General features: G+C 52.2%; 4 protein-coding genes across 4 annotated transcripts in view; 2 read left to right on the top strand and 2 right to left on the bottom strand.

Annotated features, from left to right (window-relative positions):
- Positions 1–458: 458 nt before the first annotated feature.
- Positions 459–2783, bottom strand: EAH_00044570 (hypothetical protein, conserved; the record flags this gene model as incomplete). Its single annotated transcript, XM_013391654.1, has 2 exons — positions 459–1040; positions 1182–2783. 2 exons carry the CDS (start codon positions 2781–2783, stop codon positions 459–461), a joined length of 2184 nt encoding a protein of 727 aa, XP_013247108.1.
- Positions 2784–3324: 541 nt separating this feature from the next.
- EAH_00044560 (hypothetical protein, conserved) lies at positions 3325–4938 on the top strand (the record flags this gene model as incomplete). The annotated part of the gene is made up of 1 exon (XM_013391653.1): positions 3325–4938. One exon carries the CDS (start codon positions 3325–3327, stop codon positions 4936–4938), a length of 1614 nt encoding a protein of 537 aa, XP_013247107.1.
- A 92-nt stretch (positions 4939–5030) lies between these two features.
- On the bottom strand, positions 5031–7785 carry EAH_00044550 (hypothetical protein; the record flags this gene model as incomplete). Its single annotated transcript, XM_013391652.1, has 4 exons — positions 5031–5200; positions 6015–6711; positions 7266–7452; positions 7730–7785. The coding sequence occupies 4 exons, from the start codon at positions 7783–7785 to the stop codon at positions 5031–5033; spliced, it is 1110 nt and encodes a 369-aa protein (XP_013247106.1).
- An 87-nt stretch (positions 7786–7872) lies between these two features.
- The window catches only part of EAH_00044540 (Chromosome II, complete genome, related), a gene marked incomplete at both ends in the record, with an annotated part of 12381 nt that continues 4519 nt past the window's right edge, over positions 7873–15734 (top strand). The window contains 11 exons of the mRNA XM_013391651.1: positions 7873–9298; positions 9634–9738; positions 9921–10032; positions 10250–10394; positions 11450–11665; positions 11861–11970; positions 12563–12795; positions 14640–14728; positions 14917–15066; positions 15272–15464; positions 15684–15716. Coding sequence (XP_013247105.1) covers positions 7873–9298; positions 9634–9738; positions 9921–10032; positions 10250–10394; positions 11450–11665; positions 11861–11970; positions 12563–12795; positions 14640–14728; positions 14917–15066; positions 15272–15464; positions 15684–15716 — 2812 coding nt within the window. The remainder of the gene's footprint in view (positions 9299–9633; positions 9739–9920; positions 10033–10249; positions 10395–11449; positions 11666–11860; positions 11971–12562; positions 12796–14639; positions 14729–14916; positions 15067–15271; positions 15465–15683; positions 15717–15734) is intronic.

Below are 15734 nucleotides of genomic sequence, written 5' to 3'. Positions count from 1 at the left end.
GGACAAACGCACACACATACACATACACATACGCATACACGCACATACACACACACACACACACACACACACACACACATACACACGCACACACACACGCATACACAAAATCCACTCTCCAACACACAGGCTTCTGAACGTCCCATGATCATTATTCCCTGTCTGTCTGCTCTGTTGCTGCTTCGCGTGGAGCATCAGTTACTTTTCTGGCGTTAACGCGACTCGGGCACTGTAGCAGTAACTGCTGCTGCTGCTGCTGCTCATGCTGTCTAAACATCGCTTCACACCTTTGTAGATACACCTGAGAAGTAGGAGTCATACAGCCAGACAGCACGACAGCAAAGAAAGAAACTAAAAAGGAATCATAATCCCTGCAGCGGGAGCTGCTGATTCTATCACGCAGCATCGGTGCTGCTGCCCCTGCTACTGCAGCTGTAACTGCGCGTCTGTCAAAGAGATCAAGCGCTACTGCTGCTATTGCTGCTGTTGCTGCCGTTGCTGTTAGGGCTGCTCAGCCCCAACAGTTCCAACCAGGCAGCAGCCTGGGGGGTTTCTGCTTCTTGCTGCAGCAAAGTCGCAGCAGTAACAAGGTCATGCGGCTTGGTTATCTTCAAGTTGTCTCCCGTTGTTTGCAGCACCACAGCAGTACGTATACCATTTGGTGGTGGTGCTGCTGCTGCGGGATGGGTTTGATGCCCTGCTTGTGCAGCAGCTGCTGCAGGTGTTGCTGCTGCTGCCTCCCTTTGTGCTGCTGTTGTTGGTGCTGGTGAGGGAAGCAGCTGGAGCAAAGATACGTCATCCGTAATACCCTGCAGGGTGTATTCTATACTCTGAATTCGGCGCTGCAGCAGCACCAGCTGCTGCTGATACTGTGGGCAGTCTTGCTGCTGCTTCGTCAACGGTTGCTCTTGCTGCTGCAGGTGCTGCGGCTGTTGCTGCTTTTGCTGCAGCCGTTGAAGCTGTTGCTGTAGCTGCTGCTGCTCGTGCTGCAGCGCGAAGAACTCGGCGAATGCATGCAGCAGCAAGTCCAGCCTCACGACCTGCAGCAACAGAAGACACCAGCATCAACGGAAGGGGCAGCAGGTACAATAGCTGCAGCAGAAACAGCAACAGAGGCACCAGCGACAGCAACAGCAGCAACAGCAACAGCAGCAACAGCAACAGCAGCAGCAGCAACCGACCTGCGGAGTCTGTGCCACAAGAGTTTCGTTGCGCTGGAGGTGTACGTACACCCCAGAGTGGGGATTCCCCAGCTTGATTGTGTCTGCTGCTGCTCCGCAGAGTACAGCAGCACCCCATGCTGCAGCGGCAGCAACAGCTGCAGCTGTTGCTGCCACTGATATGCACGGGCGAGCAGCGTCATGTACTAGCACATACACATTGCTTTGCTGTTGCTGCCGTTGCTGCGCTTGATGATGTTGCTGCTGTTGTTCTTGCTTCTGCTTCGAGTGCTTCTGGTCATGCTGCTGGTGTTGCTGCTGCTGCTGCTGCTGTTGCTGTGTAAGAGCATTCAGAAGGTAAAGTGCTCGCTGTCTACGGGCTGCCGGTGTGTGGGCACCACCGCCGATCTGCTGCTGCTGCTGTTGGTGCTCCGGCTGCTGCTGTTGCTGCTGCTGTTGCTTGAGTAGGTGCATACACAACGCTTCGAGTCCAAGCCACACCGACTCAAAGCGCTCCTCTCCTGGCTGTGCGAAGATGAATTCACATGGCTGCTGCTTTTGCTGCTGCTCCTGTTGCTGCTGTTGCTGCTGTTGCTGCTGCTGCTGCTGCTGCCGAAATCGTTTAAACAAAGGCTGGAGTCTGTGTCTATAACTTTGATGCACGAGGATAACCATCACGTGGGGGCCCCCTGTCGCCCTCAATTTGCTGCTGCAGTTGCCGCAATTGCTGTTGTTGCTGCTGCTGTTGCTGATGCTGCTGACGAAAGACAAGAGTTTAGCAGCAGAGATCGAAGCTGCATCAGCCCCCTGAAGCAGCAGCCTAAATTGTTTGGGCTGGGGGCCCCCACAACGCCGTCCTAATCCCCCTGCAAGCAGCAATATGCCTAGACGCACGCCACCTGTTGCTGCTGCTGGTGCTGCTGTGGCTGCTGCTGGTGCGACAGTTGCTGCTGGTGCTGTTGTTGCTGCTAGTGCTGAGGCTGCTGCTGGTGGTGGTGCTGCTGCTGCTAGTGCTGGGGCTGCTGTTGCTGGTGGTGCTGCTGCGGCTGAGACTGGTACTGCCGTTGCTCCTTCGTCTGCTTCGAGGGCTGTTCGTGATGCTGCTGCCACGGAGGTTGCTGCAGCAGTTGCTGACGGCGACGGTATTGCTGCTGCTGCTGTCGCTGCTGATCGTTTGCTGTTGCTGCTGCTGCTGCTCAGCAGCGCTTGCTGCAGATTGAAAGATGCAGCAAGGGGGTGGCCCTTGGGCTCGCCTCTGGCTGTTAAGGCCGAAGCAAAGGGAAGACACCAAGCAGGCAGCAGAACCAGCAGCAGCAGCAGCGCTGGAACAGCAGATCTCCAAGGGAAAGGCATGCCTTCTGCGTAAGTTGCATGCATAGGGGCCCCAGCAGGGGCCCCTCTGGGGGCCCCAAAGAATGAAACTGGGCGCCTGCAGGGGCAGCTCAGCCACACAAGTCTATTCGCTGCTGTAGTTGCTCCTGGACCAGTCGCTGAAATTGCTGCTGCCGCAGCTGCCGTTGCAGGAGGTGCTGCTGCAGCCGTTCCTGCTGCAGTAAGTGCTCTCTGGCTACTGCTCTTGCTGCTGCTGCTGCTGCTGCTGCTGCTGCTCGACACAGTCTTCATCTCAGCGCACCTGAGCAAAGCTCGCCCTTAAGCCTGTCTTTCTAGGGGCCCCCTTTAGGGAGCCGAAAGGGGGGGCCCCCAAGGGGGCCCCCGGAGGCCCCCGTCCAGGGGGGGCGGTCTTCGGGGCCCCACACGTGTCGTTTGTAGAAGGTAAGATGCTAGTAATTCACTGAAATAATGCATTCAAGGGAAGCATTTGAGTGTATTCGTTCAAATTAGATGCTGCCTTTGCTGCTGCAGGGGCCAAACTCGAGTTCGCCAGCTGCAACTTCAGCAGCAGCAGCAGCTGCTGCTGTTGCTGCAGATGCAGCTCACTATAGCGGCGTTTCCTGCTGCAGTAGTAACAGAAATTCTGGAACTGCAGCAGCACAGAGATGTCCATTAGCAAGTGAAGGACTCGCCGCAGCAATAGCTGCAGCAGCAGCAACCGCTGCAGCAGCAGCAACAGCAGCAGCAACAGCAGCGACAACAGCTGCAGCAATTGATCCTGTTCAACTAGGGCAGCACTTGATCCTGTTCAACTAGGCAGAAGAAATTGCTCATGGGGGAGAAGCGCTCAGCAGCGGCAGCAGCAGCAGCAGCAGATGCTGGCGCAGCCACCGAGCGGCCGGCAGCAGCACCCGCGGCAGCAGCAGCAGCTGCAGCATTGTGCGGCGCAAGTACTTCCGCAGCAACAGCTTCAGAAACAACGACAACAGCAGCAGCAGCAGCAACAGCTGCAGAGGCAACTGCAGCAGCCGCAGCAATAAGAGGGCCAGAGGATGGGTCGCTGCCACTCGCGGCTGCTCTCCCAAGCCTTCGTAGTTTTGGTTTGAAAGTTTTTTCAGCAGCAAGGGCCGCAACAGCAGCCCGCGCTGCTGCAGCAGCAGCAGGAGCAGGTGCAGCAAAAAAATCAAAAGGCGTTCCTTGCGTTGGGGCCTCCTTTGCTGCTGGCTTGTGGGCCCCTCAATTCCCTTTTGTTTGTCTCTTCTATTACTCTGGCCGCTGCTGGACACGCCTCGGTACCCAGGTATACCTCAAGCACTCAAATAGCAGCAGCAGCAGCAGCAGCAGCAGTAATGGTGACAGCAGCAGCAGCACTAGCCGACGCAGGAGAAGCAGCGGCAGCAGCAGCGGCAGCCCTGAGATCCAGGACACAAAAAAGAATGATGCTTCACCTGCAGCAGCAGCAGCAAGTAGTTCGGCTGCAGCAGGCTCTAACGTTATTCTGCTGTATCCTTGGGATTTTGCTGCTGCAGTGGAGTGCTGCTCGCTGTTGCTGCTGCAAGCAGAGACAGGACTGCCCCTAAACCCGCTGCTGCTGCTGCAGCGGCAGCAGCAAAATTGCAAGCACCCTTGTGATAAAGTCTGCAGCTCCGTAGGCCCCCACCGAAGCCTTGGGGTGTACGTACATCTGAAGAAGTTGGGGTGTAGGATACGGTCTGCCTCCGGTGCTGCTGCTGCTGCTGCTTCTGCTGCTGCCCTTTCCGTGTCTCCCAGCCTGCTGAAAATGATGGAGACTGCACCAGCTGTTGCTGCTGCTGCTGCTGCAGTGCTGGAGAGGCAGCCCGGCGCAACTGCAGCTGCCGCCGCTACCGCTGCTGCAGATACTCGTTGCTGCTGCCGCTGCTGCGCTGCTGTAAAGAGGCTGCCGTGGGTTGTGGTGCAGCAGCGGCAGCAACAGAAAATCTCTAGCCAGCTGCGGGCAGGTAGCGGCAGCAGCAGCAGCAGCAGCAGCAGCAGCAGCAACAGCGAGGACGAGACCTGGCTGCCGCCAAGGAAGTATCGCCGAATGCTTCATGCTAGTACCAGCAACAGCAGCAGATGCAGCAGCAGCAGCAAGGGCAGCAGCAGTTTGCCTCTCTTCCTCTGGTCTGCAGATTGCTGCGCCGCGGAGGCGGCCCTGGCGCTCCCTCTGGAGCTGCCCTCAGCAGCAAAAGCAACAACAGCAGCAGCAGCGGAAACAGCAACAACAACAGACGCAGCAGCAGAAGCAGGGGGACATTCACACCCCACACTTGGGAGGCCGCTGCGCTTAGTACCGTGCAGCAAGTCAAAAACTCCAGCAGCAGCAGCAGCAGCACCAGCGGGAGAGCTGCTGCTGGCGGTGGAATGTGGCGGCAGCTGCAGTTTGCTGCACTGCACCGGCAGCTTCCTTCTTGACTCAAAACCCTAAACCCTAGACGCTAAACCCTAAGTCCACATAATGCTGGGCTTCTCAAGGCCCATCACAAGACCCTAGCGAACCTGCTGCTGCTGTTGCTTCTGCTACTGCTGTTGCTGTTGCTTCTGCTGCTGCTGCTGTTGTTGTTGCTTCTGCTGCTGTTGTTGTTGCTTCTGCTGCTGTTGTTGTTGGTTCTGCTGCTGCTGCAGCTGCTGCGTACTGCACGTTGGTGTTGAGCTGGAGAATGCAGTTTGCGCTGCAGCAGCTGCAGCAGCTGCAGCAGCAGCAGCAACCGCAGCAGGTGATATCAAATGCCTCTAAGCAAATTCAGGTCGCTTTAAACATTTACCTGAAGCTGCACTGCAGCCAACCCACTAAACAGCAGAAAAAGCCAACTAACGATGTTCAAATAAACCCTCAACGCCGATGCACACAAACAGCCGAAGGCCCCCAAGAGGGTTAGGGGCCCCCAACAGAGTTAGGGGCCCCCAAGAAGGCTGGGGGGGCCCCTGTTCGGGGGCCCCCACGGATTTCGGGGGCCCTTAAGAAGTTCGGAGGCCCCCAAGTGGGGGCCCCCAACAAGAGGGCCCTAGAGGGAGACGGAGAGGGCCCCCATGGGGGCCCTTAGGAAGGCTGGGGGCCCCCAAGAGAGCTGGGGGCCCCCAAGCTTGAAAGAGGGTTTAAGTTTAGAAGATGCGCTAGAAGCAACAGGAGCAGTCGAAGGGGCAGTCAGGTGTACCCCCGCCTTGTCCTGCAGCAGCAGCAGCAGCAGAAGTAGCAGTAACAGCAAGCGCAGCAGAAATGCACACACTCGCGACAGCAGCAGCTGCAGCAGCCGCAGCAGCTCCAGTTGCTTCAACAGCATCTAGCAGCAACTTCTTCAGCCAATACAAAGTAGAATACCGTGAGGGAGCAGCAGCAGCAGCAGTAGCAGCAGCAGCGCAAGACATTGACAGCTAAAAAGGTTCCGCAGCAACTTAGACAGCCACTACTACCAAACCTGAGCGCATCAGCAGTTGTATATGCAGCAGCAACAGCAGCAGCCGCAGCAGCAGCAGCAGCAGCAGCAGCAGAAGCACCAACTGTACCAATTTTCAACTCCTCTAGGGAGTAAATGGGGAGTCCATCCGCTGTCCTTTTTCTGGGAGTTGCTGCTGTTGCTGCTGCTTGCTGCAGCAGTCTTCTTTCTTTCTTCCTTTGCTGTTTCAGTTTCTGTTGCTGCTGTCGTTGTTGTTGTTGCTGCTGCTGCCGCTGTTGCTGCTGCTGCTGTTGCTCCTGCAACAGCTTCTTGGCTGATTTGAGGGGAGCGAACACATCATCAATCTCTTGTTTGGCGCTTCTGCTGCTGCTGCTGTTGTTGCTGCTGCTGTTGCTGCTGCTGTTATTAGTCTTGCTGCTGTTCTTGCTGTTGCTACTGGCTGCTGCTGCTGCTGCTGCGAAGGCTGCTGGTGGCTTCTGGCGGCATGCTGCAGCAGTTTGCTGCTGCTGCAGCAGATCCTGCTTCTTCCTTCTCCCTTGTTTCTGCTGTCCATGCTTCTTGGGCCCCTTGGCCCCCATTGCTGCTTCTGCTGCTGTTGCTGCAGCTGCTGCTGCTGTTGCTGCAGTAGCTGCTGCGTCTGTTGTGGTTGTTGCTGCTGCTCCTGTCAACCGCTTTGCCGCTGCTATCGCCTTCGCGAGATCGCCGCTATTGCTGTAGCTGCTGATGCTTCTACTGTTGATGCTGCTGCTGGGCTGTTGCTGCTGCTGCTGCTGCTGCTGCTGTCCCCACAGCTGCAATTGCAGTTCCTATTAATAGTAGTCATGCAGTTTTACAAAAATGCAGGAAGAAGAGAGGGAGGAGGGAAGGATTACTTTAACTGGCCCTGGGGCCCCCGCGCCCCTTAGCAGCAGCAGCAGCAGCTGCTGCTGCTGCTGCAGCAGAGGACCGGGCGGTCGGCAGTGAGGGCCCCACAGCAGGAAGCCGCAGCAACGGCTTATTTCTGCATTTAACTTGGTTTATGAACTCAACAAACAACTTAATTGACGTAGCATCCTCTCCCCAGCAGCAGCAGCAGCAGCAGCTGTCAAGAGCAGCAGCAGCAGCAGCAGCAGGCCAGAGCGGCGGTGTGTAGTACGCGGAGAGGAAGTCGATCCTGTGTATTTTCACTGAGTTTTAATGTAAATAAAAAATATAATTATAAAGTTTTAATTATATATATTATATATTTTTTCGTCCTTCTGCTGAAGTGCTGCTGCTCTCCCTGGGGGGTCCTGCTGCTGGGGGCCCTCGCTCTCAGTGTCTTAAAGCGGTTTGCTGCAGCAGGAGTATAAATAAAGGAGTAAAAGAAGCAGAAACAAACTAAATCTCTCAGCAGCAACTCAATCGCCTCTAATCCTGCTACGGCTGCAGCTCCTGCTGCTGCTGCTGCTGCTGCAGCATCGCCCTGGTTGTTGAGCTGCTGCTGCTGCCGTAGCAGCAGCTGCTGCTGCTGATGCTGCAGCTGCTGCAGCAACACTGCCTCACCGGTATCACATGGAACGGCACACCTGAGCAGCAGCAGAACTGTCAACAGCAGCAGCAGCAACATCAGTAGCGGCAGCTGCAGCAACAGCTGCAGCAGTAGCAGCGACAGTAGCAGCAACTGTAGTAGTAGCAGCAGCAGGTATCGCCTACTTTGTCATATTTGAATGCCCTCAACGCCAGCAGCACCAGCAGCTTCAGCAGCAGCAGCAGCGCCTGCAGCAGCAGCAGCACCAGCTTCAGCAGCAGCAGCTCCAGCAGCACTAGCTTCAGCAGCAGCAGCCTCAGCAGCAGCAGCGGCACCTGCAGTAGCCGCCGATGTTGAAGCTGCGATTGCTGCTGCTGTAGGGAGCTGGCATCGTGCTGACCTGATACAGCAGCCGCAGCAACTCCAGCAGCAGCAGCAGCAGCTGCAGCAGCGGTGAGCTGCTGCTTTTGTCTCTGCAATGGAGTCAGCAGCATCAACGACTGCTGCATCTCCTGCTGCAGCAGCAGAAACACCACAGCCTTCAACAGGAGCAGCAGATGCAGCAGAAGCGCCAACAGCAGCAGCAGCTGCTGCTGCTGCTCCTGCTGCAGCGGATATCGCTCTGCTGCTTCAGCCCCTAGACTATCCCTTCATCCCACCAGAGCAACGACTGCAAAGCCGCAGCAGCAGCAGAAGCAGCAGCAGCAACAGCAGGTATAGGATGCGTTGCAGCCAAGAAGATTGCTGCAGCACCAGCTTGCGTCAGGTTGAGTTCTTTTACTCACCTGTTTTATCTTCGGCACCTCCAAAGCCTCCTGCTGCAGCAAAGCCGCCTCCTGCTGCTGCTGCAGCAAAGCCTCCCACTGCTGCAGCAAAACCTCCTGCTGCTGCAGCAAAACCTCCTGCTGCTGCAGCAAAACCCCCTGCTGCTGCAGCAAAGCCTCCTGCTGCTGCAGCAAAACCTCCTGCTGCTGCAGCAAAGCCTCCTGCAGCTGCAGCAAAACCTCCTGCTGCTGCAGCAAAACCTCCTGCTGCTGCAGCAAAACCTCCTGCTGCTGCAGCAAAACCTCCAACTGCCGCAGCAGCAAAGCCTCCTGCTGCTGAAGCAAAACCTCCTGCTGCTGCAGCAGGAAAACCTCCTGCTGCTGCTGCAGCAAAACCGCCAGCTGCTCCAGCAGCGAAGCCTCCAGCTGCAGCAGCAGCAAATCCCCCTGCTGCTACAGCAAAACCTTCTGCTGCTGCAGCAGAAAAATCTCCTGCTGCTGCTGCAGCAAAACCGCCAGCTGCTCCAGCAGCGAAGCCTCCTGCTGCTGCTGCAGCAAAGCCTCCAGCTGCTGCTACTGCAGCAAAGCCTCCAGCTGCTGCAGCAGCGAAGCCTCCTGCTGCTGCTGTTGCAGCAAAATCACCTGATGCTGCAGCAAAACCATCTGCTGCTGGAGAACCTCCTAAGTCAGGCCCTGCTGCTGCAGCGAAGCCGCCTGCGACGGCAGCAGCAAAACCAACCGCAACTGCAGCAAAGTCACCGGCTGCTTCTTCTGCTGCAGCTAGCCCGCCTGCTGCAGCAAAGCCCCCTGCTGCTGCTGCGGCAGCAAAGCCCCCTGCTGCTGCTGCGGCAGCAAAGCCACCTGCTGCTGCTGCGGCAGCAAAGCCACCTGCTGCTGCCGCAGCAAAGCCACCTGCTGCTGCTACAGCAAAGCCACCTGCTGCTGCTGCAGCAAAGCCTCCTGCTACAGCAGCAAGCCCGCCTGTTGCTTCTTCTGCAGCAAGACCACCGGCTGCTGCTGCTGCTCAACCAGCAAGCCCTCCTGTTGCAACAGGATCCCCTGCAGCAGCAGCAGCAGTAGCAACATCAGCAGCAGCATCAGCAGCAGCACAGCCTCCCTCTTCCGAAAGCGATGCTTCAGGTGAAGCTGCAATATTTTTGTTTTTGTTTTTGTGTTTGTTTGTTTATGCTGGCCTTTGTTTGCTATTTATATTCATACGCCTGCATGCAGTTGTGTTTGTCTCGCTCTTCTTCGCTCCTCTTTGCTGAGGTTTTAGGGTTAAGGGTTTAGGGTTTGGGGTTTCCGTTTCAGGGCGTCAAGTGTTGGTGTTTAGGGTTTAGGGTTTAGGGTTCGCGGTTCAGGGTGTTGAGTGTTGGTGTTTAGGGTTTAGGGTTTAGGGCTTAGGCTATAGGGTTTAGTGTTTGGGTTTACAGTGTTTAGGGTTTAGGGTTTAGGGTTTAGGGTTTGCGGTGCAGGGCGTCGAGTGCTGGTATTTAGAGATGACCAACCCCAAAAAATGTTTCAGGCCTTTGCAGAGGCCTCGGCGAGTCGGGCGGCGGCCATGTTGGCTGCTCAGTCTCGTAAACCCTAAACCCTAAACCCTAAACCCTAGTACCTACGAGTGAAGTGTTGCAGCGGAAACATTCTCTGTGTCGCTTCTACTAGCTAAGAGTGTTTTTCGCTCACCCTTTGAAACTACTTCTCACACTTAACGGTTTAGGGTTTAGGGTTTAGGGTTTAGGGTTTAGGGTTTGGCGTGCAGAAGGCGCCTACGGGGATACCCCCACTATTTCCATTCGGGCCACCGAACCGCCACCCCTCCCAATTCAAAAAGGCGGAGACAGAAACCCAGCGCTTCTCACTGCACAGCTTCGGTAAACCCTAAACCCTAAACCCTAAACCCTACACTTTGGGGTTAACCCGTTCGCAAACCCTAAACGTTGCTACCTCCTCTTTTGTTGATGTTCTTCTCTCGGTTGTTTTGGTCTCTATACGGGGCACTGCTTATGTGCGGTGGCTTGCGGTTCAGTGTTGAGGGTTTAGGGTTTAAGGTTTAGGGTTTAGGGTTTAGGGTTTAGGGTTTCTGTGCAGACGCGAAATGGCTTTCCGGGCGTACCAAGGCACGCAAACCCCCGAAGAGAGGCAGCGAATGTTAGAAGGGAGTTTCGGTAGAGACGCCAAACCCTCAACCGCTAAACCCGCAACAGAACTGCAGGAACTACTCGATGCAATGACAGTAGGGTTTAGGGTTTAGGGTTTACGGTTTACGGTTTTTAGGGCCGAGGGTTTAGGGTTGAGAGTTTAGGGTTTATTGTTGAGGGTTTAAGGTTGAGGGTTTGGGGCTAGAAGCCCAAGGGATATGTGCTAGAGTTCAGGGCTTACGGCTTAGGGTTTGGGGCTTATGGTTAAGGGTTTAGGGTTTAGGGTTTAGGGTTTAGGGTTCGGGGCTTATGGTTAACGAATTAGGGTTAAGGGTTAAGGGCTTGTGCGAGTGTGGCAGATCTGCTTGGCTCATTCTATAGAGCTTAGGGTTTAGGGTTTAGGGTTTTGTGTGTATATTTTCTTTGTGCATTATCCCTTAGCTGCTGCAGCGTCTAACTGATTATTCTTCTACCGTAAATGTTGCAGAAATTGAGGGCATTCGAATGCAGCTGAGGGCCTCTGCAGTCACTGCCTTTAATGAAACCAGATACGCAGATGCAGCCCTACAGGTCCCACAAACCCTAAACCCTAAACCCTAAACCCTAATTTCGTGCAATGAAACCATATAAGCAGATGCAGCTTTATAGGTCCCACAGATCCTAAACCCTAAACCCTAATTTCGTGCAATGAAACCAGATATGCAGGTGCAACTCTACAGGTCCGATTAGGGTTTAGGGTTTGTAAACCCTAAACCCTAATCACCCTGAGCCGAAGTCTTTTCACATCTGCAGGGCGCTATACAGTAAACCCTAGGAATATAGCTGGGAGAGCTCAACCCTAAACCATTTTCTCTCTGCTGTGGGGTGACGCCAGGCTTTGTACTCTTATTTACTTGCGAAGAAATATTATCTGCTGCATGGGAAGGAGCCTCTCCAAGGGGAAATGGTGGGTGGCGAGGGTTTAGGGTTTAGGGTTTAGGGTTTGGGTGTATCGTGCTAAAGAGTGCTCGGTGATGAAGGCTGTTTTATCTGCGTTTAGACGTTCTGCGTTTCCCTCTCCCCACCTCAGACTTCAGGGTTTACGCTTCAGGGTTTAGGGTTTAGGGTTTAGGGTTTAGGGTTTAGGGTTTAGGGTTTAGGGTTTGCGCAGGTGCCTGAGTTGCTGCTGCTGACGAAGTGCTGCGGTATCGTGGGCTCTGTAGTTGAAGGCCGCGTCTACTTAGATGAGTTGCGGCTGTTAGTAGAAAACACTTTAAACAAAACGGGAGCAGCAGCAGCAGGAGGAGCAGCAGCAGGAGGAGCAGCAGCAGGAGGAGCAGCAGCAAAAGCAAAGGCGCCGCCTGCTGCAGCAGCACAGGCCGCAACCGTAGGGGCATCCCTACTAACCCCTAAACCCTAAACCCTAAACCCTAAACCCTAATTATCCCCCAATTTCGCAACCCCATACAAGCACAGACGGAGACAAACGCCAATATCAGCGCACTGTTCATGGTTTTAATGGCCTGGGGTTGAGGGATTGGGGTTTAGGGTCTAGGGTTTAGGGTTTAGGGTTTGGGTTCAGGGCCCGTATATATCGTGCGAGCCGCACGTCTTCGCGTCTATTGTTTGTTCGCTGGCGGATTTATGCGCCCTCTATAGACTGCCTAACCTCTCAGCTACTTACTTCCACCAGTAAACCCTAAACCCTAAACCCTAAACCCTGCTCTACGTAAAGGGTTTGAATGCCCCTGGGGAGCATCGGGCTCGGGGGAAGGCAGCAAGAAGGCTGCTCCTTTTGATTGATGTTGCTGCAGGTCTTGCTGCAGCTTTTGCTGCTGCTGCTGCTGCTGCATTTATTGCTGCTGTTACTGCTATTGTTACTGTTGCTGCATTTGTTGCTGCTGTTGCTGCTTCTGATGCTGCTGATACATTTATCGTTGTTGTTGCTGCTGCTGTCCTTGCATTCATACATGAACGTTCGAGTTTGCTGTTGTTGCATTTGTTGTTTGGGGTTTTAAGGGTTAGGGCTTGAGGGTTTAGGGTTTGAGAGTTTAGGACTTTTAGGGTTAAGGGTTTAGGGCTTGTTGCTGATAGTGTATAATGTACTACGTCTGATGAATGCTTGTGTTTGATTATAACATATATTATAATATATGCTAAATTAATATACAATATATATATGCGTGTATATTTTTTGAAAATACAGTATAAATATACAGCATATATAAATATATATGTATATATTTGTTTTAAAATGATGTTTTGTTTGTTTTTCTTTGCTCAGTTTTATTTCTTTAAGTCGGAGTCTGTACACCTCAAACCCCTTGGCTGTCTCTGATGCTCTGGCTGTTGTTGCTCTTCACTTCTTTCGTTCAAGATTATATAAAGAGAGTTTAGATATATTAACGGAAGTGCTGCAGCTGAGGATTCAAGCCCTAGGAGATGCAGACTCGCCAAACCCTCATCCGAGGGTTGCAGATGTCTATGCAAACATCGGTCTCGTACAGAGACTCCTCGGTAAACCCTACTTATAAACCCTATTCATAAACCCCAATCAGAAAACCTAATCAGAAACCCTATTCATAAACCCCAATCAGAAAACCTAATCAGAAACCCTAATCAGAAACCCCGATCAGAAACGCTAATCAGAAACCCTAAACAGAAACCCTAATCAGAAACCCTCATCAGAAACCCTAATCAGAAACCCCAACCAAACCCTAGCAAATCCTATTCGTAGGCCCTACTAAGCCCTAATCAGAAACCCTAATCAGAAACCCTAATCAGAAACCCTAATCAGAAACCCTAATCAGAAACCCTAATCATAAGCCCTAATCATAAACCCTAATCAGAAACCCTAATCAGAAATCCTAATCATAAACCCTAATCATAAAGACTAATCAGAAACCCTAATCAGAAACCCCAATCAGAAACCCTAATCATAAAGCCTAATCATAAACCCCGATCAGAAACGCTAATCAGAAACCCCAATCAGAAACCCTAATCATAAACCCTAATCAGAAACCCTAATCAGATACCCTAATCATAAACCGCAATAGGGAACCACAATCAGAAACGCTGATCAGCAGCCCCAACCAGGAACCCTAATCAGAAACCCTAATCAGAAACCCTAATTAAACCCTAGCAAATCCTATTCGTAGGCCCTACTAAATCCTAATCACAAATCCTAATCATAAACAAACCCTAATCAGAAACCCTAATCAGAAACCCTAATCAAACCGTAATCAGAAACCCTAATCAGAAACCCTAATCAGAAACCTTAATCAGAAACCCTAATCATAAACCTTAATCATAAACCCTATTCAGAAACCCTAATCAGAAATGCTAATCAAACCCTAGCTAATTTTATTCGTAGGCCCGACTAAACCCTAATCAGAAACCCTAATCAGAAACCCTAATCAGAAACCCCGATCATCAACACCAATCAGAAACCCTAATCAGAAACCCAATTCATAAACCCTAATCAGAAACCCTAACCAGAAACCCTAATCAGAAACTCTAATCAGAAACACTATTCATAAACCCTAATGAGAAACCCTATTCATAAGCCCTAATCAGAAACCCTAATCAGAAGCCCCAATCAGAAACCCCAATCAGAAACCCTAATCAAACCCTAGTAAATCCTATTCGTATGCCCTACTAAGCCCTAATCAGAAACCCTAATCAGAAATCCTAATCATAAACCCTAATCAGAAACCCTAATCAGAAACCCTAGTCGTAAAGTTTAGTGATAAACCCTATTCGTAATCCCTAGTCGTACGCCCTAGTCATAAACCCTAATAAGCCCCAATAATAAACCCTAATAAGCCCTGCTAGTAAGCCTTAAGAATAAGCACCAGTACAGCCTATTTATAAACCCTAATTAACCCTAACAAAACCCTAACAAAACCCTAACCAAACCCTTGTAAGGCCCTTTTAAAACGTTGATAAACTCTAATAAACTCCAATAAACCCTAATCAGAAACCCAAATAAACCCTCATAAACCCTGACAAACCCTAATATGCCCGAAACCTTGAGCCTAAACCCTAAACCCAAACAATAATAGACCCTTATAAAACCTTGTTTACAATACGAAACCCTAAACCCTAAACCCTAAATATGCCCTCATATTCCCTACTAAACCCTTATGAACTCCAACAAACCATAATAAACCCTGATAAACCCTGATAAACCCTAAACCCTTTCTAATCTAGCATTACAAGCCGCCAACCCCTCGCCTAAACCCTCACCGCCACAACCACAAACAGTTCTAACCCAATTTCTCTGCAAGCCACCCCAACTGCAGAGACTCCAGTAGAGGTTTAGGGTTTAGGGTTTAGGGTTTAGGGTTTTGGATCTTCAGGGAGCCCAGCGGAAGCATTTCCGAATCTTTTGACTGCTCTGGATATGCGCATGCGGATTCACCAAACGCGAGACTGCGAACCCGTACAGGTAGGGGTTTAGGGTTTAGGGTTTAGGGTTTGGGTCTTAGGGTTTAGGGTTTAGGGTTTAGAATTTAGCCGGAATGCCGGTGCTTTACGAATGTAACAGACGTTTCCGTCCTCTCTGTCCTTGCTTCTAATTAGGGTTTAGGAGGGTTTATTAGGGTTTAGGGTTTAGGGTTTAGGGTTTGTGTGAAGGACCTGGTGCTGGCTTTGGGCTGCATTCAACACCAAGGGGGTCGCCTAAGAGAGGCTTTGGAGGCATATAAAGAGGTTCACGCATTTCGCTGCAAGTGGTTGGGGCCCAGACACCCGGATGTGCTGACGGTGCAGCAGCTCCTCCTCATGGTAAACCCTAAACCCTAAACCCTAAACCCTAGGCCCTTGATTCGTAGTATCTCTTGTAGAGGGGGTAAAAACGGCGCTGTGGGAATAAGCCTTTTCCTTAAAGCAGCGCGTGAACAGGGTTTAGGGTTTAGGGTTTAGGGTTTAGGGTGTTAGGATCTAGGGTTTAGGGTTTAGGGTTTAGGGTTTGGGGTGTACGCGGACGCAGCTCGAGGGGGACCTAAAGAAAGCTGTGGGCCGCAAGGAGGGTTTAGCGATTGAGCGAGAAGGGGTAGTACCGCTGTATGATGAAGAAGAAGCAAGAAGAAAGGAACTGCTTGCATTTGGCGATCTTTCGTCTCCGCTACACCGAGAGTTTGCACCTTCTCTAGAGGCATATAAAAGACAACAAACCGGAAAAGGTGAACGCAAGGGTTTAGGCTCTAGGGTTTAGGGTTTACGCGTTCAGCCATAGGGCTTATAGCTAATCCGTTGAGCCGTGTGGTTTAGGGTTTACGGTTACACCTCGAGAGCCTAGGGCTTAGGGTTTAGGGTTTAGGGTCTGGGGGTGAAGGAAAACAATTTGGGGGCGGGGGTTTATAATAGTTTATGGTTTAGGGTTTAGGGTTTAGGGTGTATAGGGATGGTGGTGGGTGTTGGGAGGTGTGCTTTTTGTAGGCGGGTGTATGGAA

This window comes from Eimeria acervulina, genomic scaffold (genome assembly GCF_000499425.1).
Source record: "Eimeria acervulina Houghton genomic scaffold, Eah_scaff616, whole genome shotgun sequence".
Lineage (NCBI taxonomy): Eukaryota > Apicomplexa > Conoidasida > Eucoccidiorida > Eimeriidae > Eimeria > Eimeria acervulina.
This window is presented reverse-complemented; position numbering and strand designations above follow the sequence as displayed.